Source organism: Scyliorhinus canicula, chromosome 6, assembly GCF_902713615.1.
Source record: "Scyliorhinus canicula chromosome 6, sScyCan1.1, whole genome shotgun sequence".
Classification (NCBI taxonomy): Eukaryota; Metazoa; Chordata; class Chondrichthyes; order Carcharhiniformes; family Scyliorhinidae; genus Scyliorhinus; species Scyliorhinus canicula.
Genome location: NC_052151.1, coordinates 26443270 through 26460294, shown reverse-complemented (window position 1 = coordinate 26460294; position 17025 = coordinate 26443270). Strand labels below are relative to the sequence as shown.

General features: G+C 43.5%; 1 protein-coding gene across 5 annotated transcripts in view; it reads left to right on the top strand.

The window, feature by feature from the left end:
* rbks (ribokinase) overlaps nt 1–17025 on the top strand; it is a 235241-nt gene that overhangs the window by 139308 nt on the left and 78908 nt on the right. For all 5 annotated transcript variants that reach the window (XR_005460906.1, XR_005460904.1, XR_005460905.1 and 2 more), the window contains exon 7: nt 2979–3167. Coding sequence is in view for 2 of the 5 variants with exons in the window: in XM_038799063.1 (XP_038654991.1) it covers nt 2979–3167 (189 nt within the window). In the remaining 3 variants the exon portion in view is untranslated. The remainder of the gene's footprint in view (nt 1–2978; nt 3168–17025) is intronic.

The following is a 17025-nucleotide window of genomic DNA, read 5'->3' as shown; positions in this document are numbered from 1 at the left end:
GTATAAATCCAGCTGCTGCCAATTGTCATGGAAAATACTGTGTGTTTTTATCTTTTGCCCTTCAGTTTCCCCGTTTCCGCTTTCTGCCACCCCATTCCCAGTTGAAAGCACACTTGTATTTCTATTGTCTTTTCCTCTCCCTCCCATCCATTCGCTCCTATATTGATAAATCTGTTGATAGCACCAGCATGTACGTAGAAACATAGAAAATAGAAGCAGGGAGAGGCCATTCGCCCCTTCTGCCATTCCTTATGATCATGGCTGATCAGGTCGGCATGGTGGCTAGTGGTGACTGCTGCCTCACGGCGCCGAGTATCCGGGTTCATCCCAGTCACTGTCCGTGTGGAGTTTGCACATTCTCTCCGTGTCTCACCCTCACAAGATGTACAGTGTAAGTGGATTGGCAATGATAAATTGCCCCTTAATTGGAAAAGAAAAGAATTGGATACTCTAAACTTATTTTTTAAAATTATCATGGCTGATCATCAAGTTCAATACCCTGATCCCGTCTTCCCCCATATCCGTTGATCCATTTAGCCCCAAGAGCTATATCTAATTCCTTCTTGAAATTACACAATGTTTTGGCCACAACTACTTTCTGTGGCAGTGAATTCCACAGATTCAACACTCTGGGTGAAGAAATTTCTCCTCGTCTCAGTCCTAAAAGGTTTATCCCTTATCTTAAAACTATGACCCCTCGCTCTGGATTCCCCGAACATCGGTAACATTCTTTCTGAATCTACCCTGTCTAATCCTGTTAGAATTTTATAAGTTTCTATGAGATCCCCTCTGCCTTGACTAAACTCCAATGAATATAATCCTAACCGACTAGACTTTCCTCATATGACAGTCCCGCCATCCCAGGAATCAGCTTGGTAAACCTTCGCAGCACTCCCTCCATAGCAAGAACAACCTTCCTCAATTAAGGTGATCACAACTGCACACAATACTCCAGGTGTGGCCTCACCAATGCCCGATACAATTGGAGTAAAACATCTCTATTCACTCAAAACCTTGCTATGCACGGTGGCACAGTGGTTAGCATTGCTGCCTACGGCGCTGAGGACATGGGTTTGAATCCCGGCCCTGGGTCACTGTCCGTGTGGAGTTTGCACATTCTCCCTGTGTCTGCGTGGGTTTCGCCCCCACAACCCAAAGATGTGCAGGTTAGGTGAATTGGCCACACTAAATTGCCCCTTAATTGGAAAATATAATTGGGTACTCTAAATTTATAATAAAAAAAATAAAAAAAACCTTGCTATGAATGCGAACATACCATTTGCCTTCTTTAATGCCTGCTGTATCTGCGCGCTTACTTTCAGCGAGGACACCAAGATTTCGCTGAGTATCTACCTCTCTCAATTTACACCCGTTCAAATACTAATCTGCTTTCCTAGTTTTGTTCCTGCAGCGGATAACCTCACATTTATCCACATTATACTGCACCTGCCATGCATGTGCCCATTAACTCAGCCTGTATAAATCTCACAGAAGCACCTCTACTCCTCCTCGCAGCTCAACCTCCCACCCAACTTTATATCATCTGCAAATTTGGAGAACATGCATTTAGTTCCCTCGTCCAAATCATGAATATATAATGTGAACAGATCCCAACTAGTCACTGCCTGCCGATTTGAAAAAGTGCCATTTATTCCACCTTTTTGCTTCCTGTCTGCTAACCACCTTTTTATCTACCTCAAGACACTACCCGTAATCCCATGCCCTTTAACTTTACATATTAATCTGCTATGTGAAACCTTGACGAAAGCGTTCTGAAAGTCTAAATAAACCTAATCCACCAATTCTCCCTGGTCAACTCTACTAGATATAGCTTCAAAGAATTCTAGTAGATTTGTCAAGCATGATTTTCCTTTTGTAAATCTATGGTGACTTTGTTTGATTACATCACTGCTGTCCAAATGCTGTGCTATGAAATCCTTGATAATGGACTCCAGTAACTTCCCTACTACTGACGTGAGGCTCACTAAAGCTTTTGACACTGTAAATTTTTGGGCAGGATTCTCCGGGCGTTTGTTGGCAGCAGGATTCTCTGGTCCCACTGGCAGCACATCCCCACCCGTGGGTTTCCCAGCTTCAATGGAAATCCCACTGACAAGTAGTAGGAGAGGAGAATCCCATCGCTACCAAATGGCGCGGCCAGATTCTCTTGTCCTTGCTAGCAGCAGTATTGGGGCAGACACGCAATGGACAATCCAGCCCAATTTTATCTCTTTTGAGTATTAGGGAAGTGGGGTGAAGCTGTCACAGAAATAAACAACAGCAACAAAAAGTTCCGTTTTTATAACGAATACTCTTACGTTATTCACAGATTAGAATGAAAATGGGAAGACAGATGAGTGTGACTAAATCAGGAATTTCTCTCTTTGTTCTTGTGGATCTAAAAGAAAATTTTAGATTGTATATTCAGCAGCTTTATTTCTGTGGGTGAGGGAGGGGAAGGGAATGTATCTACATGCCCAATCCTTGCTACTGTAGTATGGGGCATATAATCCTTGGAGAAGAATAGCGGTCTGCAACTGATCAGTCGGGAAACCGTCTGTTCTTAGATTCCATAATGACCTCAACTTTGCCGCTTTTGAAATTAGTGAAACCAAAAACCACCGCCTCAGGTGAAGTCGCACGTGCTTCAATGCTGACAGCAACATTGGAAGACAGCTCTCACGGAAACCATTGGCTAGTACTGCAACTGAAAGAAATAAAGATATGTTGTGCTAATGGTTCATGTTTTAACCACCATCAATTTGTGAGGGTTATTCACAAAACAGTGTACTTATTTAAAGTTTCAAATATCCCTTTGTGTGTTATACTTTTATTTCAATCTTCAAGTATTTGTAGTCTTCCCTTTTAAATCTGTGACATAGGGGCCCTTGCATTTACAAGTGGCCTGTAAAGGAGGAAAGTGCTTTATAAGGACAAATTTATGAAATCATAGCAAGCATCCTGTTGTTTTGTTGCAGGCCGAGATTTTAACCGGCATTGAAGTTTGCAACGTGGAGAATGCTGGAAAGGCAGGCTCCGTACTGTTGGAGAAGGGCTGCGGTTCTGTGATCATCACTTTGGGAGCAGAGGGCAGTGTGCTGATGTCGCGGGACAAACGGACTCCTCACTACATTCCCCCGAAAAAAGTAAAGGCAGTGGATACCACGGTATGCTTTTTGATTTAACAGCTTTGCCCCAGGGCTTAATTGAAAGAACAAAGCGCTATGACTAATCATACAAACCTCTGTCCAGAGGATGGAGACTATTTTGTGGTTAAACATGATATCATTCTTGCATTCCTTGACAATTCACAGTTCAAAGGCTTCAACTTTTATTACAAACAAGAAGTTAGATGAAATTTCAAATTACAAAAACCCTTCTGAGAATAATGCATAGCTGAGCAGTTTGCCTGGAGCTAAGGGACTGTAATAAAAGGGATGGAAGTTTACAACCTGTCCATATTTTAAATTACTCAACATTTTCATTGTCTCAATTGATTGCTTCTTTCAGACTGGTCAAACTTGCCTTCTCTTTCTTTGAATCCCAATGTTCCCCATTACCTCCAAAGCATTTCTTGTGTGTACTGTTCCTTTCGGAGATTTAGCATTACTTCAATTTACAGGACTTCCTTGATTCAGCTGACACCAAATGGACGATTAATTTGTCTTGATGTGTTGCAACTGGTTTAAAATGGAAACTATCCTTTTATGTATTGCCATTGGATCTCCCAACAGACCTCAGATGGGTACAATTTATTAGCTGTTAAATTGCATGTAAGATGGGGAAAACATATGCTAGGGAAGGCAGAGCAGAATTAAGCCAGGTTAACCATCAAGAACAGAAAGCCTTCCTGACTTATGTTGCTCGTTCTGGTGAGTGCGCTTTACACTCAATTGGCTCTGTTTTATTACTTAGCACTAGAGTCGCCAGGTATCCTTATGATACCACCACGAGGTTCAAGTTCAAGTTCAGGTCAATGACTCAAGACACCAATTAGTAAGGTTCAAATCAAAACACGTTTATTAATACACAGTTAATCGCTACTCATGCATACAATACTAAAAGACTAGACTATTCCTACCACTAACAGGCCAGTACTTAGCTGGAGAAGGGAACCCGCTGGGTCAGGGAACAATGGCCTCTTCCTCGATCCTGAGTCTGCAGGCTTCCAGCTGGTAGGGACTAAGGGGTCAGGAGCATCTATCTCGTAGTGTGCGTTGACTGGACACTTACTTGATGATGCAGCAGTCGGCCAGGCCTCTCCTTCTTACGGTCAAGTTCTTCAAGAGCTGCTAAGATGTTCTGCTGGGAGGGCCGGCTAAGAGAGCAAACTGACCTTGGGGGCTCTATCTTACAGTCCTCGGGGCTTCGCGCCCTTTTGGGCGGACCCCGAGCTTACTTCCAATCGATTGGATCCCATACCAATCGATTGGTTTGAATTCCCCAATACTGGAGCTGTTTCCCGATCGCTGGACGGTCCTTGGGTGCCCGTTTGCTTCTTTTGTCTTGGACTCCTGTTGGCGTCGAGGAGTCTAGCTTTACTTCGATCACCTTTGATTGTTACTATTGTGCCCGGGAATCGCTCATTAATATGCATGGCTGCTGGTTTCAGTGCTGTCTGCTTTCTTTGCAGGCAGAATACACAGGAAAAGTCTGCAAACTGCTTGTTTCTCTGGGATAGTCCAATTTTCCCTGCGTTCCTTGTGTTTCTCCATTTTAACTTGGGAAGTGGCCAACTCAGGTGGCTACACTTATAAGGACAAACAAACCCGAGACATTTCAGGAGCAATCTCTTCAAGATTTTTCTTTTAAACTTAGTCTACCTTACTTGAAAAATTGAAAAATTAACTATTCAGCTCATTATTGTCCAAACAAATTGGGAGAATGATTAATCATCGTTGGTATTTCCTTATTAATTTCTTTGAAACTTGTGGATTGCAGAGATTTTAGTTTGTGGTTCCCCCATCCAAATAAACTAGAAATTGTTATAAAATCCACATCCTCCATCCAATCACACGCTGCCCCCACCTCTAAACTCCTCGCCGGGAGCGATTAAATTCCATCTCGGGTAACTACAGAAAATGCTGGAAATGCTCAACAGGCCTGGCAGCATACGTTGACGGGGATTTTCAAAGCACGGACAGAAACCCAACATCTAATCTGGGTCCCAACCGCATGCCTCAACTTTGTTGCTCTTGCAGTGCTATTTTAAAATTTAAAAGTCGTAATTGAACTGGCGGTAGATTTGGCACCCAATTAATGATGGCGAGCATCTCCAAGAGGTGCCAGTGACAAAGGCAGACAACTCCTTAGAAGACCAGGAGCTGAAACACTGAAGTAAATGACCATGGACATCAAGTTAAGGCACAATGCATGACCTGGCACTAATTGGCTTATTAAAGTCCGCTAATTTACAGCAAGCAGGTTTCCCATTCCCTCCGCCTGGCCAACCCGTTGAAAATCTCAAATTGTCCCCGACGCACCGGGATGCTGAGATGACCCCAAACTATGATTTTGAAATCAAACTTACACCAAACCCTGACCCTCGCAGCCACTTGATAATGCGACCCAATACTTCAGGTCTGACTGTTGATCAGAACTGAGAAATGGGTGCTTTATTTCAGGATCATTAAGGATTCTCTGACTTAATCTGGTGTTGTAAGACTTCTTACTGTTTTATGTGGATAGTGTAACAAACCTAGTGACTAAGAAGTGCTAGCAATATAAAATACAGCTTGAAAGGACGATGCAGTTGCAAACTTTTCCTATCCTACAAATCTGTACGCTATAATGTTTGAGGCGGAGGAATTGTCTGCACAATATTAGAATGTTAAATGAAATTTTAAAATATATATATGTATTCTCTTTGTGCCTTGTCTCCTGTGCTTTTTACTATTCTTGGTTCAAAGTGTCCCACAGATGAAGAGCTCCTGTTAGAAGTTTACCACATGTGGCAGACTTTGTTGCCACACAATAATGACTTAGAATGAACCTGTAGGCATTTTTAAGTTTGGTTCCGTATTTTTATGCAGCAGTTTGCGGATAGTTGAACAAATAGCAGTACAGCACAGGAACAGGCCATTCGGCCCACCACGCCTGCGCCAATCACATGTCCTATCCAGACCAACCGCCTGTATTATTCTATACCCCATCTGTTCATGTGTCTATCCAGATAAGTCTTAAAGATCGCTAATGTATCTGCCTCAATCACCTCATTTGGCAGTGCAGACCAGGCCACCACCAGCCTCTGTGTAAAACACTTTCCCCGCACATCTCCACTGAACCTTTTCCCCCCTCACCTTGAACATGTGCCCCCTTGTAATTTTCAGTTCAACCCTAGTTTATAATTTTATAAACTTCTATCAGGTCGCCCCTCAGCCTCCGTAGGGAGAACAATTCCAGTTTATTCAATCTCTCCTCATAGCTAATACCCTCCATACCAGGCAACATCATGGTAAACCTTTTCTGTACTCCCTCCAAAGCCTCCACGTCCTCTTGGTAGTGCGGTGGCTAGAATTGGACACAGTATGCCAAATTTTGCCTAACCAACGTTCTATATAACTGTAACATAATTTTCGAGATTTTATACTCGATATGCCGTCCTATGAAAGCAAGCATGTCATATGCTTTCTTTACCACCATTTCCACCTGTGCTACCATTCTCTTTGTGTCTCTGTGCTCCTGATGGTTCTGCTATTTATTTTATAGCTCCCACCTAAATTGGATTTGCCAAAATGCATCACCTCGCATTTGCCATTTCTCCACCCAATTTTACAACCTATCTATGTCCTGTTGTATTCTCTGACAATCTTCATCACTATCTGCAACTCTTACAATCTTAGTATCATCCGCAAACGTGCTAATCAGACCTGCCACGTTTTCTTCTAAGTCATTTATATATATTACAAAGAGCAGAGGTCCCAATACTAATCCCTGCGGAACACCATTAGTTACAGACCTCCATTCGGAAAACACCCTTCCACTGCTACCCTCTGTCTTCTATGGCCAAGCCACTTCTGAATCCATCCAGCTAGTTCACCCCTGCCCCCATGTGATTTAATCTTTTGCACCAGCCTGCCATGAGAGACCTTATCAAAGGCTTTACTAAAGTCCACGCAGATAACATCCACAGCCCTTCCCTCGTCAATCATTTTGTCACCTCCTCAAAAAACTCAATTAAATTAGTGAGACATGACCTCCCTTGTACAAGACCATGCTGTCTGTCGCTAATAAGACAATTCACATCCAAATGTGCATAGATCCTATCTGTGAGAATCTTTTCCAACAATTTCACTATCACTGACGTCAAGCTCACTGGCCTATAATTTTTTTTTTTTAGTTTTTTAAAAAAATATTTTTATCCTCCTTTTTCACATTTTCTCCCAAATTTACACCAACAATAAACAATAATCAGTAATGAATGTAATGTCAATCCCCATATCAAAAACAACGATCCAATCCTCCCACCAAACCCCAGACATTAACCCGCATGTTAACATAAACAAATGACAAAAAGGAATCCGGAATCACCCACAGTCACCATTAACACAGACAGACAGTCCCCCTCCCCACGACATCTACCAGCCCCCCCCCGCCTGCCCAATGTTCGATGTGATCCAATTCTCGAAAGTGCATAATGAATAACGCTCATGAATTGTAGAACCCCTCCATCCTTCCCCTCAGTTCAAATTTGACCTTTTCAAGCGTCAAGAATTCCAGCAGGTCCCCCCGCCATGCCAAGGCACAAGGTGGAGAGGATCCACCTTCGGGCGATCAGGGAGGCGAAGGCTACAACATCTGTCCCCGCACCCGTTTCCAACCCTGGCTGGTCCAACACCCCGAATATGGCCTCCCGGGGGCCCAGGTCCAGTTTCACGTGCACCACTTTAGAGATTACCCTAAAAAACTCCTTCCAGCAATCCTCCAGCTTTGGACAGGACAAAAGCATATGAATGTGGTCTGCGCATCCCCCCCCCCCCCCCCCCCCCGCAATGTTCACCCACATCTTCTACCCCTCAAAGAGCCGACTCATCCTCGCCATTGTAAAGTGTGCTCTATACACCACCTTCAGCTGTATCAGCCCCAACCTCGCACACGAGGTGGAGGCATTTCCCCTCCGAACCACCTCACACCAGAACCCCTCCTCCATACCCTCTCCCAGATCTTCCACTTTGCTTTGATCCCTTCTGACGGCACCTTCTCCTCCTCCAAAATAGCCCCATAAACTGCCAATACTACCCCAGTACCCCTGTCGTCAGCACCTCCTCCAGCAATGTGGAAGCCAGCTCTATTGGGAAGCTCTGTATCTCCTTTCTGGCAAAGTCCCAAACCTGCATGTATCTGAATATTTCCCCCTGCTCCAGCCCATAATTTGCTCCCAGCTCCTTCAATCCTGCAAAACGACCCCTCTGACCCAGCTCTGTACCTTCTCCACATTCGCCGCCCAGTAATAATACATCAGGTCACTGGCCTATAATTACCCGGGTTATCCTTGCAACCCTTATGAAATGACGGTACAACATTGGTTATCTTCCAATCCTCTGGGATCTCACCTGTGGCCAACGAGGGCACACAGATTTCTGTTTGAGGCCCAGCGATTTCATCTCTTGTCTCCCTCAGTAATCTGGGATAAATGCCATCTGGGACTTTGGGGTTTGTCTACCTCAATGCTTTTTAACACACCTAACACTTCTTCCCTCGTAATAACGACCTGTTTACATATCCCTCTGAGACACCACCAATCAACGTGTCCCTCTCCTTTGTGAATACCGATGCAAAATACTTCCTAGTTCCTTTGGTTCTACACATAATTTCCCTCCTTTGTCCTTGAGTGGACCGACTCTTTCTCTTGTTCCTAATATACGTATAAAATGCCTTGGGATTCTCCTTAATCCTGTCTGCCAAGGACATTTTGTGACCCCTTTTTTCCCTCCTAACTCCCTGCTTTGCCTGTACCTCACGTATGCATCTTTTTTCTTTTTGACAAGATTCACAATTTCCCTGGTCATCCACAGTTCCTGAATCTTGCCTTTCCTGACCTATCTTTTCACCAGCACATGCGTGTCCTGCACTCCCATTAACTGCTCCTTAAAAGACTCCAACATGCCAAATGTAGATTTACCCTCAAACAGCCTATCCCAAACAACAGTTCCAAATCCTGCCAAATCTGGTTGTAGTTAGCCTTCCCCCAATTTAACACCTTAACTCTAGGACAACACTCGTCCTTTTCCATGAGTAACCGAAAGCTTACAGAATTTTGGTCACTGTTCGCCACATGTTCTCCCACTGCAACTTTGATGACCTGGCCGGGCTAGTTCCCTAGTACTAGGTCCAATATAGTTCCCTCTCTCGTGTTACTATGCACATTTATTCCAAAAAACCTTCTTGGACACACTTAACAAATTCCTCACCATCCAGACCCTAAGGGGTTTCCAGTCAATATGAGGAAAATTAAAGTCTCCCACTACAACAACCCTATTATTTCTGCACCTATCCAGAATCTGCTGTTCTTCAACTTCCCGTTGCCTGTTGAGAGGCCTGTAGTACACCCCCATCATAGTGACTGCCCCCTTCCTGTTTCTGAGTTCTGTCCACAGTGCCTTGTTACTTGATTCTTCCATGGTGTCCTCCCTCTGTACAGCTGTAATATTTTCTCTGACCGGTATTGCAACTCACACATCTCTTTTACCTTCCTCCCTGTCTCGCCTAAAACACCTATATCCTGGAATATTTAGCTGCCAATTCTGTCCTTTTTTTAACCAAGTCTCCGTTACATCAACCACATCCGAGCTCAATGCACGAATCAAGGCTCTAAGTTCATCTGTCTTGCCTGTTATATGCCATGAATTGAAGTAGATACACTCCAGACCTCCAGGTCCACTGAGTTTGACCTCCCCCAGCCTGCCCTTCCTCTTAGCCAGCCTAGCCCTGGTACCATGCTAATCCCCAGTCTCTACACTTGCTGGCTTACTGTTCTGATTCCCACCTGCCTCCCAAATTAGTTTAAACCCACCTGAACCATATTAACAAACCTCCCAGCTGGGATATTGGTGCCCCTCCAGTTCAAGTGTAACCCGTCCTTCTTGTACAGGCCCCACCTTCCGTGGAAGACATCCAAGTGATCCAAAAAACTGAACCCTTCCTTCCTGCACCAGTTCTTTAGCCACATGTTCAACTGCACTATGTCCCTGTTGCTAGCCTTGCTATCACGTGGCACGGGGAGTAATCTTTAGATTACTACCCTTGATGTCCTGCTTTTTCATTTTCTACCTAACTCTTTGATTTACATTTAAATTGAATTGTAACCGTGTACAACTGGTGAGATTTTTCTAATGTGGTAAATTCTATATAATCTTTATTAGAATCACAAGTAGGCTTACATTAACACTGCATTGAAGTTACTGTGAAAATCCCCTCGTCACCACACTCCGCCGCCTGTTCAGGTACACTGAGGAAGAATTCAGAATGTCCAATTTACCTAACAGCACGTCTTTCGGGACTTGTGGAAGGAAAGTCGCACCCGGAAGAAACCCATGCAGACAGGGGGAGAACGTGCAGACTCCACACAGACAGTGACCCAAGCCAGGAATTGAACCCAGGTCCCTCGCCCGGTGAAGCAATAGTGCTAACGACTGGGCTACCATGCCACCTTCCTGATCTCAATAATGAGTCACTTTCAGGTGATTGTGTTTTAAAGTAAGATGATATACAGTGAGAATAGCAAGCGGGACAGATGTATCAAGTAGATTCTTTTCCAAAGCTCATGTAATTTTATTCTGATCCATGTATGATTTGAATACTGCTTCCCTATCTAAATGAACTCTGTCAGCACCACTCTCGCATTTTTGGACAGACTATAAGAAGAAGCTTATTGTCTGATAGGTAATTCTCTACCACATTTCTACCCTTTGATGTATTTCTCTTCCTCTGCAACAATCTATGCCATATTTACCAATCCTACTTTGTTGAGAGATCCTGCAAAATGTTGTATCTCGTCCCCCCTATGTTTGAGGCATTATATTCTAGATGCTCTTCTTCTCTTATCTTCCTTGCAATGGACTCATTGAACTGTCTCATTCAATTCTGTTCCCACATCCAGTGGTGCACTAAGGCAGACTTTCATCTGTTTCCATATGTAGAAATTCTTGGAACAGGTCGCCTGTCTGTCGCCAGGGGCTTATGGCTTGATGGCCGCCACTCCATATCAAGCGTGGCTGACCAGGAGTCTCTCTCACCCTTACTGCCAGCTATTGGCGTGTTGGGAAGAATTTGCAGGTTGACACACTTAACCTATTTGACCGCGTTATGAACGCTCCTTCCTTTGCCATCAAGACCTGGGGTGGAACCCGAAGCATCTGGCTCAGAGGCGGGGATGCTACCCACTCGCCAATAGACCACACTGCCTCATACAACCATAGCACCATGGACCTCCTTGCCGCCTCAGATTTTTACAACCTGAAGTTTTGTGTAATATTTAATTTGCCTTATCATCTCTTTACCCTTTTGAATGTTGGGATGGTAGCCTTTCCCCTTGCTTTTTCAATTTAAAATTAAAAACGTAACTTCCAAGTAACAAATCACTTTATTCATCAAAGAGAATTGATAGGGAATTCTCCAATTTATGACACCTCCTGAGACCCCAGTTTACATCATCGCTGTAACTGTGGAGAAAGAAAAATTTCACGGGGGAGGACCCCACTATCTGTGGTTATCTATTAAAGTTAAATATAGTGTCTGAAACAAAAAGCACATCATTGCGCAAATATGGATAGCAAGTCAGAAGATTGGACAAAATTATTTTAAAAAGCAAAGAAAAGACTAAAAATTAAGAGAAAATCAGCGCGAGAGAAAGCTAACTATAAATATGAAGACAGATATTAAGAAGACAGTAAGGGTTTATAAAGATATTTTTAAAAAGAAAGAATTAACAAAATGAACATTGGTCTGATAGAAAGTGAGTCTGGGGAATTAATAATGACAAATAAGGAGATGGTGAATGAATTGAACTGGTAATTTTTCATCAGCTTTAGAGGATACAAGTAATATCCCAGAAATAGTTATAAATCCGGAAATGTAAGGGAGGGAGGAATTGAAGAAAATTACAATGCCCAGTGAAGTAGTAATTAGCAAATTGTTGGGACTGTGGGTTCACAAGTCCCTCGATCCTGAGGGATTTCACCCCAAGGTTTTTTTTAAAAAAGTGATTAGTGAGATAATTGGTTTTAATTTTCCAAAAGTTAACAGATTCAGGGGAGGTTCCATTAGATTGTAAAATAGCAAATGTAACTCCTTCATTCAAAAAGGGAGGGATACAGAAAGGAAGAAACTGTCGGCCAGTTAGCTTAACATCCGCCATAAGGAAGATGTTATGGGCAGCACAGTAGCATAGTGGTTAGCACTGTTGCTTCACAGCTCCAGGGTCCCAGATGTGTTTCCCAGCTTGGGTCATTGACTGTATGGAGTCTGCATGTTCTCCCCGTGTATACATGGGTTTCCTCCAGGTGCTCCAATTTCCTCCCACAAAGAACAAAAGAAAGAACAAAGAAAAGTACAGCATAGGAACAGGCCCATCGGCCCTCCAAGCCCGTGCCGACCATGCTGCCCGACTAAACTACAATCTTCTACACTTCCTGGGTCTGTATCACAAGTCCCAAAAGATGTGCTTGTTCGGTGAATTGGACATTCTGAATTCTCCCTCTGTGTACCCATACAGGTGTCGGAATGTGGCGACTAGGGGCTTTTCGCAGTAAGTTCATTGCAGTGTTAATGTAAGCCTACTTGTGACAATAAAGATTATTATAAAGATTATTATTCTTATAATAATGATGTTTTACAGGGCGGCATGGTGGTGCAGTGGTTAGCACTGCTGCCTCTCAGTGCCAGGGTTCAATTCTGACCTTGAGTGACTGTGTGGAGTTTGCATGTTCTCCCTGAGTCTGCGTGGTTTCCTCCAGGTGCTCTGGTTTGGTGGAGATTAGATGTGCAGGTTGTTGTGTTATATCATTTGTGAGTTGAACTAACTAGATTGAACAGACTTCTGGTATCATGTTGTGTTATGTAATTTGGAATAACACAAGCTGCCACTTGATGCAGTTTTGAGTAAAAGATGCTCCAGACTTTGAAGCGAGTTCAATGTGTTTTATTGAACTATTAGCACAGTTCTCAATGAGTTAGACTCTCTGCTAATCTAAATGTAGTAACTCAGTCTAACTGAACCAGCCTTGCTCTAAGCAACATGCTGGGATGTGATGCTGAGGATACACCCTGTCTCACTCTGTAGATGTTGGTCTGTGGAAAGAGTCGGGGTATGAGTGCCTCATCCCATTTATAGTGAGAGACCACCCCTGAGTGTCCTGACTGCTCATTGGTCGTGTCCTATTCTATGTGTTCATTAGCTGCATGTTTGCGTATCATGACACAAGTTAGATCGATGGTCATGCTAAATTGTCCCTTAATGTCCAACGGTTAGGTGAGGTTACGGGGATCGGGCCTAGATAGGATACTCTTTCAGAGGGTCAGTGCAGACTCGATGGATTGAATGGCCTCCTTCTGCACTGTAGGGATTCTATGTTATCACAGATCACTTAGATAAATTCAGGGTAATTATGCAGAGTCAACATGATTTTGTGAAAGCAAAATCATGTTTAACCAATTTATTGGAGTTCTCTGAAGAAGTAACGTGTGCTTTATTAAAGGGGAACCATTGATGTACTGTACTTAGATTTTAAGAAGGCATTTGATAAGGTACCACATCTAAGGCTATTGCGGAAAATAGAAACTCATGGGGTTACCTATTGGCACGGATAGAAGATTGATTAGTTAACAGGAAACAGAGAGTAGGCATAAATGGGTCATTTTCTGGTCTGCAAGATGTAACAAGTGGTGTACCACAGGGCCATCAACTCTTCATAAATTTATATAAATGACTTGAATGAAGGGATTGAATGGTCGCTAAATTGGCTGATGACGCAAAGATAGATAAGAAAGTAAGTTGTGACGATTACATAATGAAGCTATAATAGGGATACATATGGGCTAGGTGTGTACACATAGGTCTGGAAAATGGAGTATAATGTGGGAAAATGTGAAATTGTCCATTTTGGCAAGGAATAAAAAAAGGCTCATTTTATCTAAATGGTGAGAGATTGCAAAGCTGAGATGCTGCAGGGTCTAAGTGAAATGAAAAATGAAAATCGCTTATTGTCACGAGTAGGCTTCAATTAAGTTACTGTGAAAAGCCCCTAGTCACCACATTCCGGCGCCTGTCCGGGGAGGCTGGTACGGGAATCGAACCGTGCTGCTGGCCTGCTTGGTCTGCTTTAAAAGCCAGCGATTTAGCTCAGTGAGCTAAATCCTCCTGCATGAATTGCAACAGGTTAATGTGCAAGTATCCTCCTGCATGAATTGCAACAGGTTAATGTGCAAGTATCCTCCTGCATGAATTGCAACAGGTTAATGTGCAAGTACAACAAATAAATAATTGGGAAAGCTAATAGAATGTGACAGTTTATTGTGAGGAGAATTAAATTGCAAGCGTAGGGAGGTTAAATGTTTCAGTCATACAGGGCATTGGTGAAACCACATGTGGAATACTTATTGAAGGAAGGACGTAAAATGCATTTGAAGCAGTTCAGAGAAGGTTTACTAGACTGATAACAGAACTGGGTGGGTTGGCCAATGAGGAAGGTTGGACCGGCTAGGCTTGCATCCACTGGAGTTTTGAAGAGTGATTTGATTGAAACATGAAAGATACTGAGGGCTCTTGGCCGGGTGGATGTGAAGAGGATGTTTTCTCTTGTGGGAGAATCTAGAGCTAGAACTCTTTAAAAATAAGGGGTTGCCCATTTAAAACCATCTCAGAGGGTCGTGATTCTTTGGAACGCTCTTCCTCAAAAGACGGTGGAGGCAGAATCTTTGAACATTTTAAAGATAGATTCTTGATAAGCAAGAGATAGAAAGGTTATCAGGGGTAGGCCGAAATATGGAGTTTAGGTTACAGTCAGATCAGCTTTGATCTTATTGAATGGCGGACCAGGCTCGAAGGGATGTGTGGCCTATTCCTGCTCCTAATTTGTATGTTTATATGCACATATATAACTTTTGACATCGATTGGCCAGGCGTCTGCATAGTTGCACATGCGCACTTGGCCTGCACTGCTTCCACCAATGTGTTTGTAGTTTCTCCTACTGCTTATGTCATTGGCATTAGCCCATCAGCCATGCCAGTACTGGTTTGCGCTTGCACATTGCAACATTAGCACTTTGCTTGCTCTGTCACTTTCTCTGCCTTTGGGTAACAGCATTCCAGTCGCTGCCTGCAACTCAGGGAGCCATCATGTCTGCCGCTGTCATGCTCTCTCCACCATTTCTCACTTGCCAAATCCTTTGCCCCTCACCACTCTCCTCCTGCACCCAGTGCTACACAGTGCTCCAGTCTCTGGCTGTTGTCAGCTATGGTCTATCGGGCTCCATTTCACTGCTGCTGGGATGTGTTATTCTCTAACCTGACAGACTGCTTTTTCCCACCTTCTCTCTTTCCTTTCCTTGGTTACACAGATGGATCAAATCCTTTACCAATCACTCCCACATGAGCATATTAGCATATTTCCAATTGACCGAACACCTTCCCATTCTTAGATCTACACAATCTTTGGTGCAGATTGCTGCCTACCACTTCACTGGCTTTGACGTGATGCACTGCAACTACTTGTCCAGGAAGCCTGCCTTCTGCAGTCGCAGCATCACCAAACTCAACCTTACATGATATCATGGATTCTTCAACTTTTGTCTACTCTTTCAAAACTTATATGGTTTTTAAATATTAATTTGTAATAGCACATCTAATCAAACAAAAATTTAAAGAATGAAAAAACATAATAAATGTTGCTTGTTCTTGAATAGTCTCCACCAATGATTCAGGGATTGATGTTTATACAGACTGAGACACAGTTGTTACTTTGATGCGAGGACAGAGGCACATAAGTAGGGTGAAAGACAAGTTGGCTGCGGTTGTGTAGTAGAAACGCAATGTTGGATGAAGATTCTCAGTTAATTTTGGATACTATGGAGTATTTTTCCAGAACTTTCTTCACTTATGTAGTCCTACATGTTACAGATTTACGGTTTTGCATCAGATATCTTCTTGGATGTGCGGCACGGTGGTGTGGTCGTTAGCACTGCTGCCTCACGGCGCCGAGGTCCCAGGTTCGATCCCGGCTCTGGGTCACTGTCCGTGTGGAGTTTTCACATTCTCCCCGTGTTTGCGTCGGTCTCACCCTCACAACCCAAAGATGTACAGGGTAGGTGGATTGACCATGCTAAATTGCCCCTTAATTGGAGAAAAAAGAATTGGGTACTCTAAATTTATTTTAAAAAAGATATCTTCTTGGATGCAGCAGGCACTTGCAAAACCCAGGGTTTGTGATCTGAAGTAGATATGTCTTTTCAACCTCTTCAAAGACAGACCAGAAAGGCAGATGGTGAGATAAGGCCAGATACAGATGTCTAATCTGCTTTATTTCACAGAGAGTGATTACGCAGAGCAAGTTATCATCAAATTAACTTAACTGAACTTGTTTTTGTACATTGATACAAAATAACAAACACACTGAGGGTTATTTGGCCAAAAAGTGAAAACTGGAGCTTAATGGATGCAATGCTTAAATACTAACCTGTTCGGACATCCGGTGACGGCGGGCGGGTGGCAGCCCCACACTGGAGGGCTCCCGCTCGGGAATAGGAATTTCGGAGTTTTAAAGCCCGGTCCCGGGGGCAACGGAGGCTGAAAAGGCTGTAAGAAGGCACAGGGAGGAGAAAAGTCCAAGTCTGGGAGAAAAACGGCCATGAAAAAGGGCATTAACGGAAGTCCGCCGGGGAATGAAAAAGTCTGCGCAGGAACTGTAAGGAAATGCTGGAGCACCAGGGGAAGCCGCATTGCTCACAGCAGAAGAAATGACTGTGGAAGAAGTGATGGCTGTGGAACTTGAAAAACAGTTCACAACACACATGGAAGCGAGGAAGAAGGAG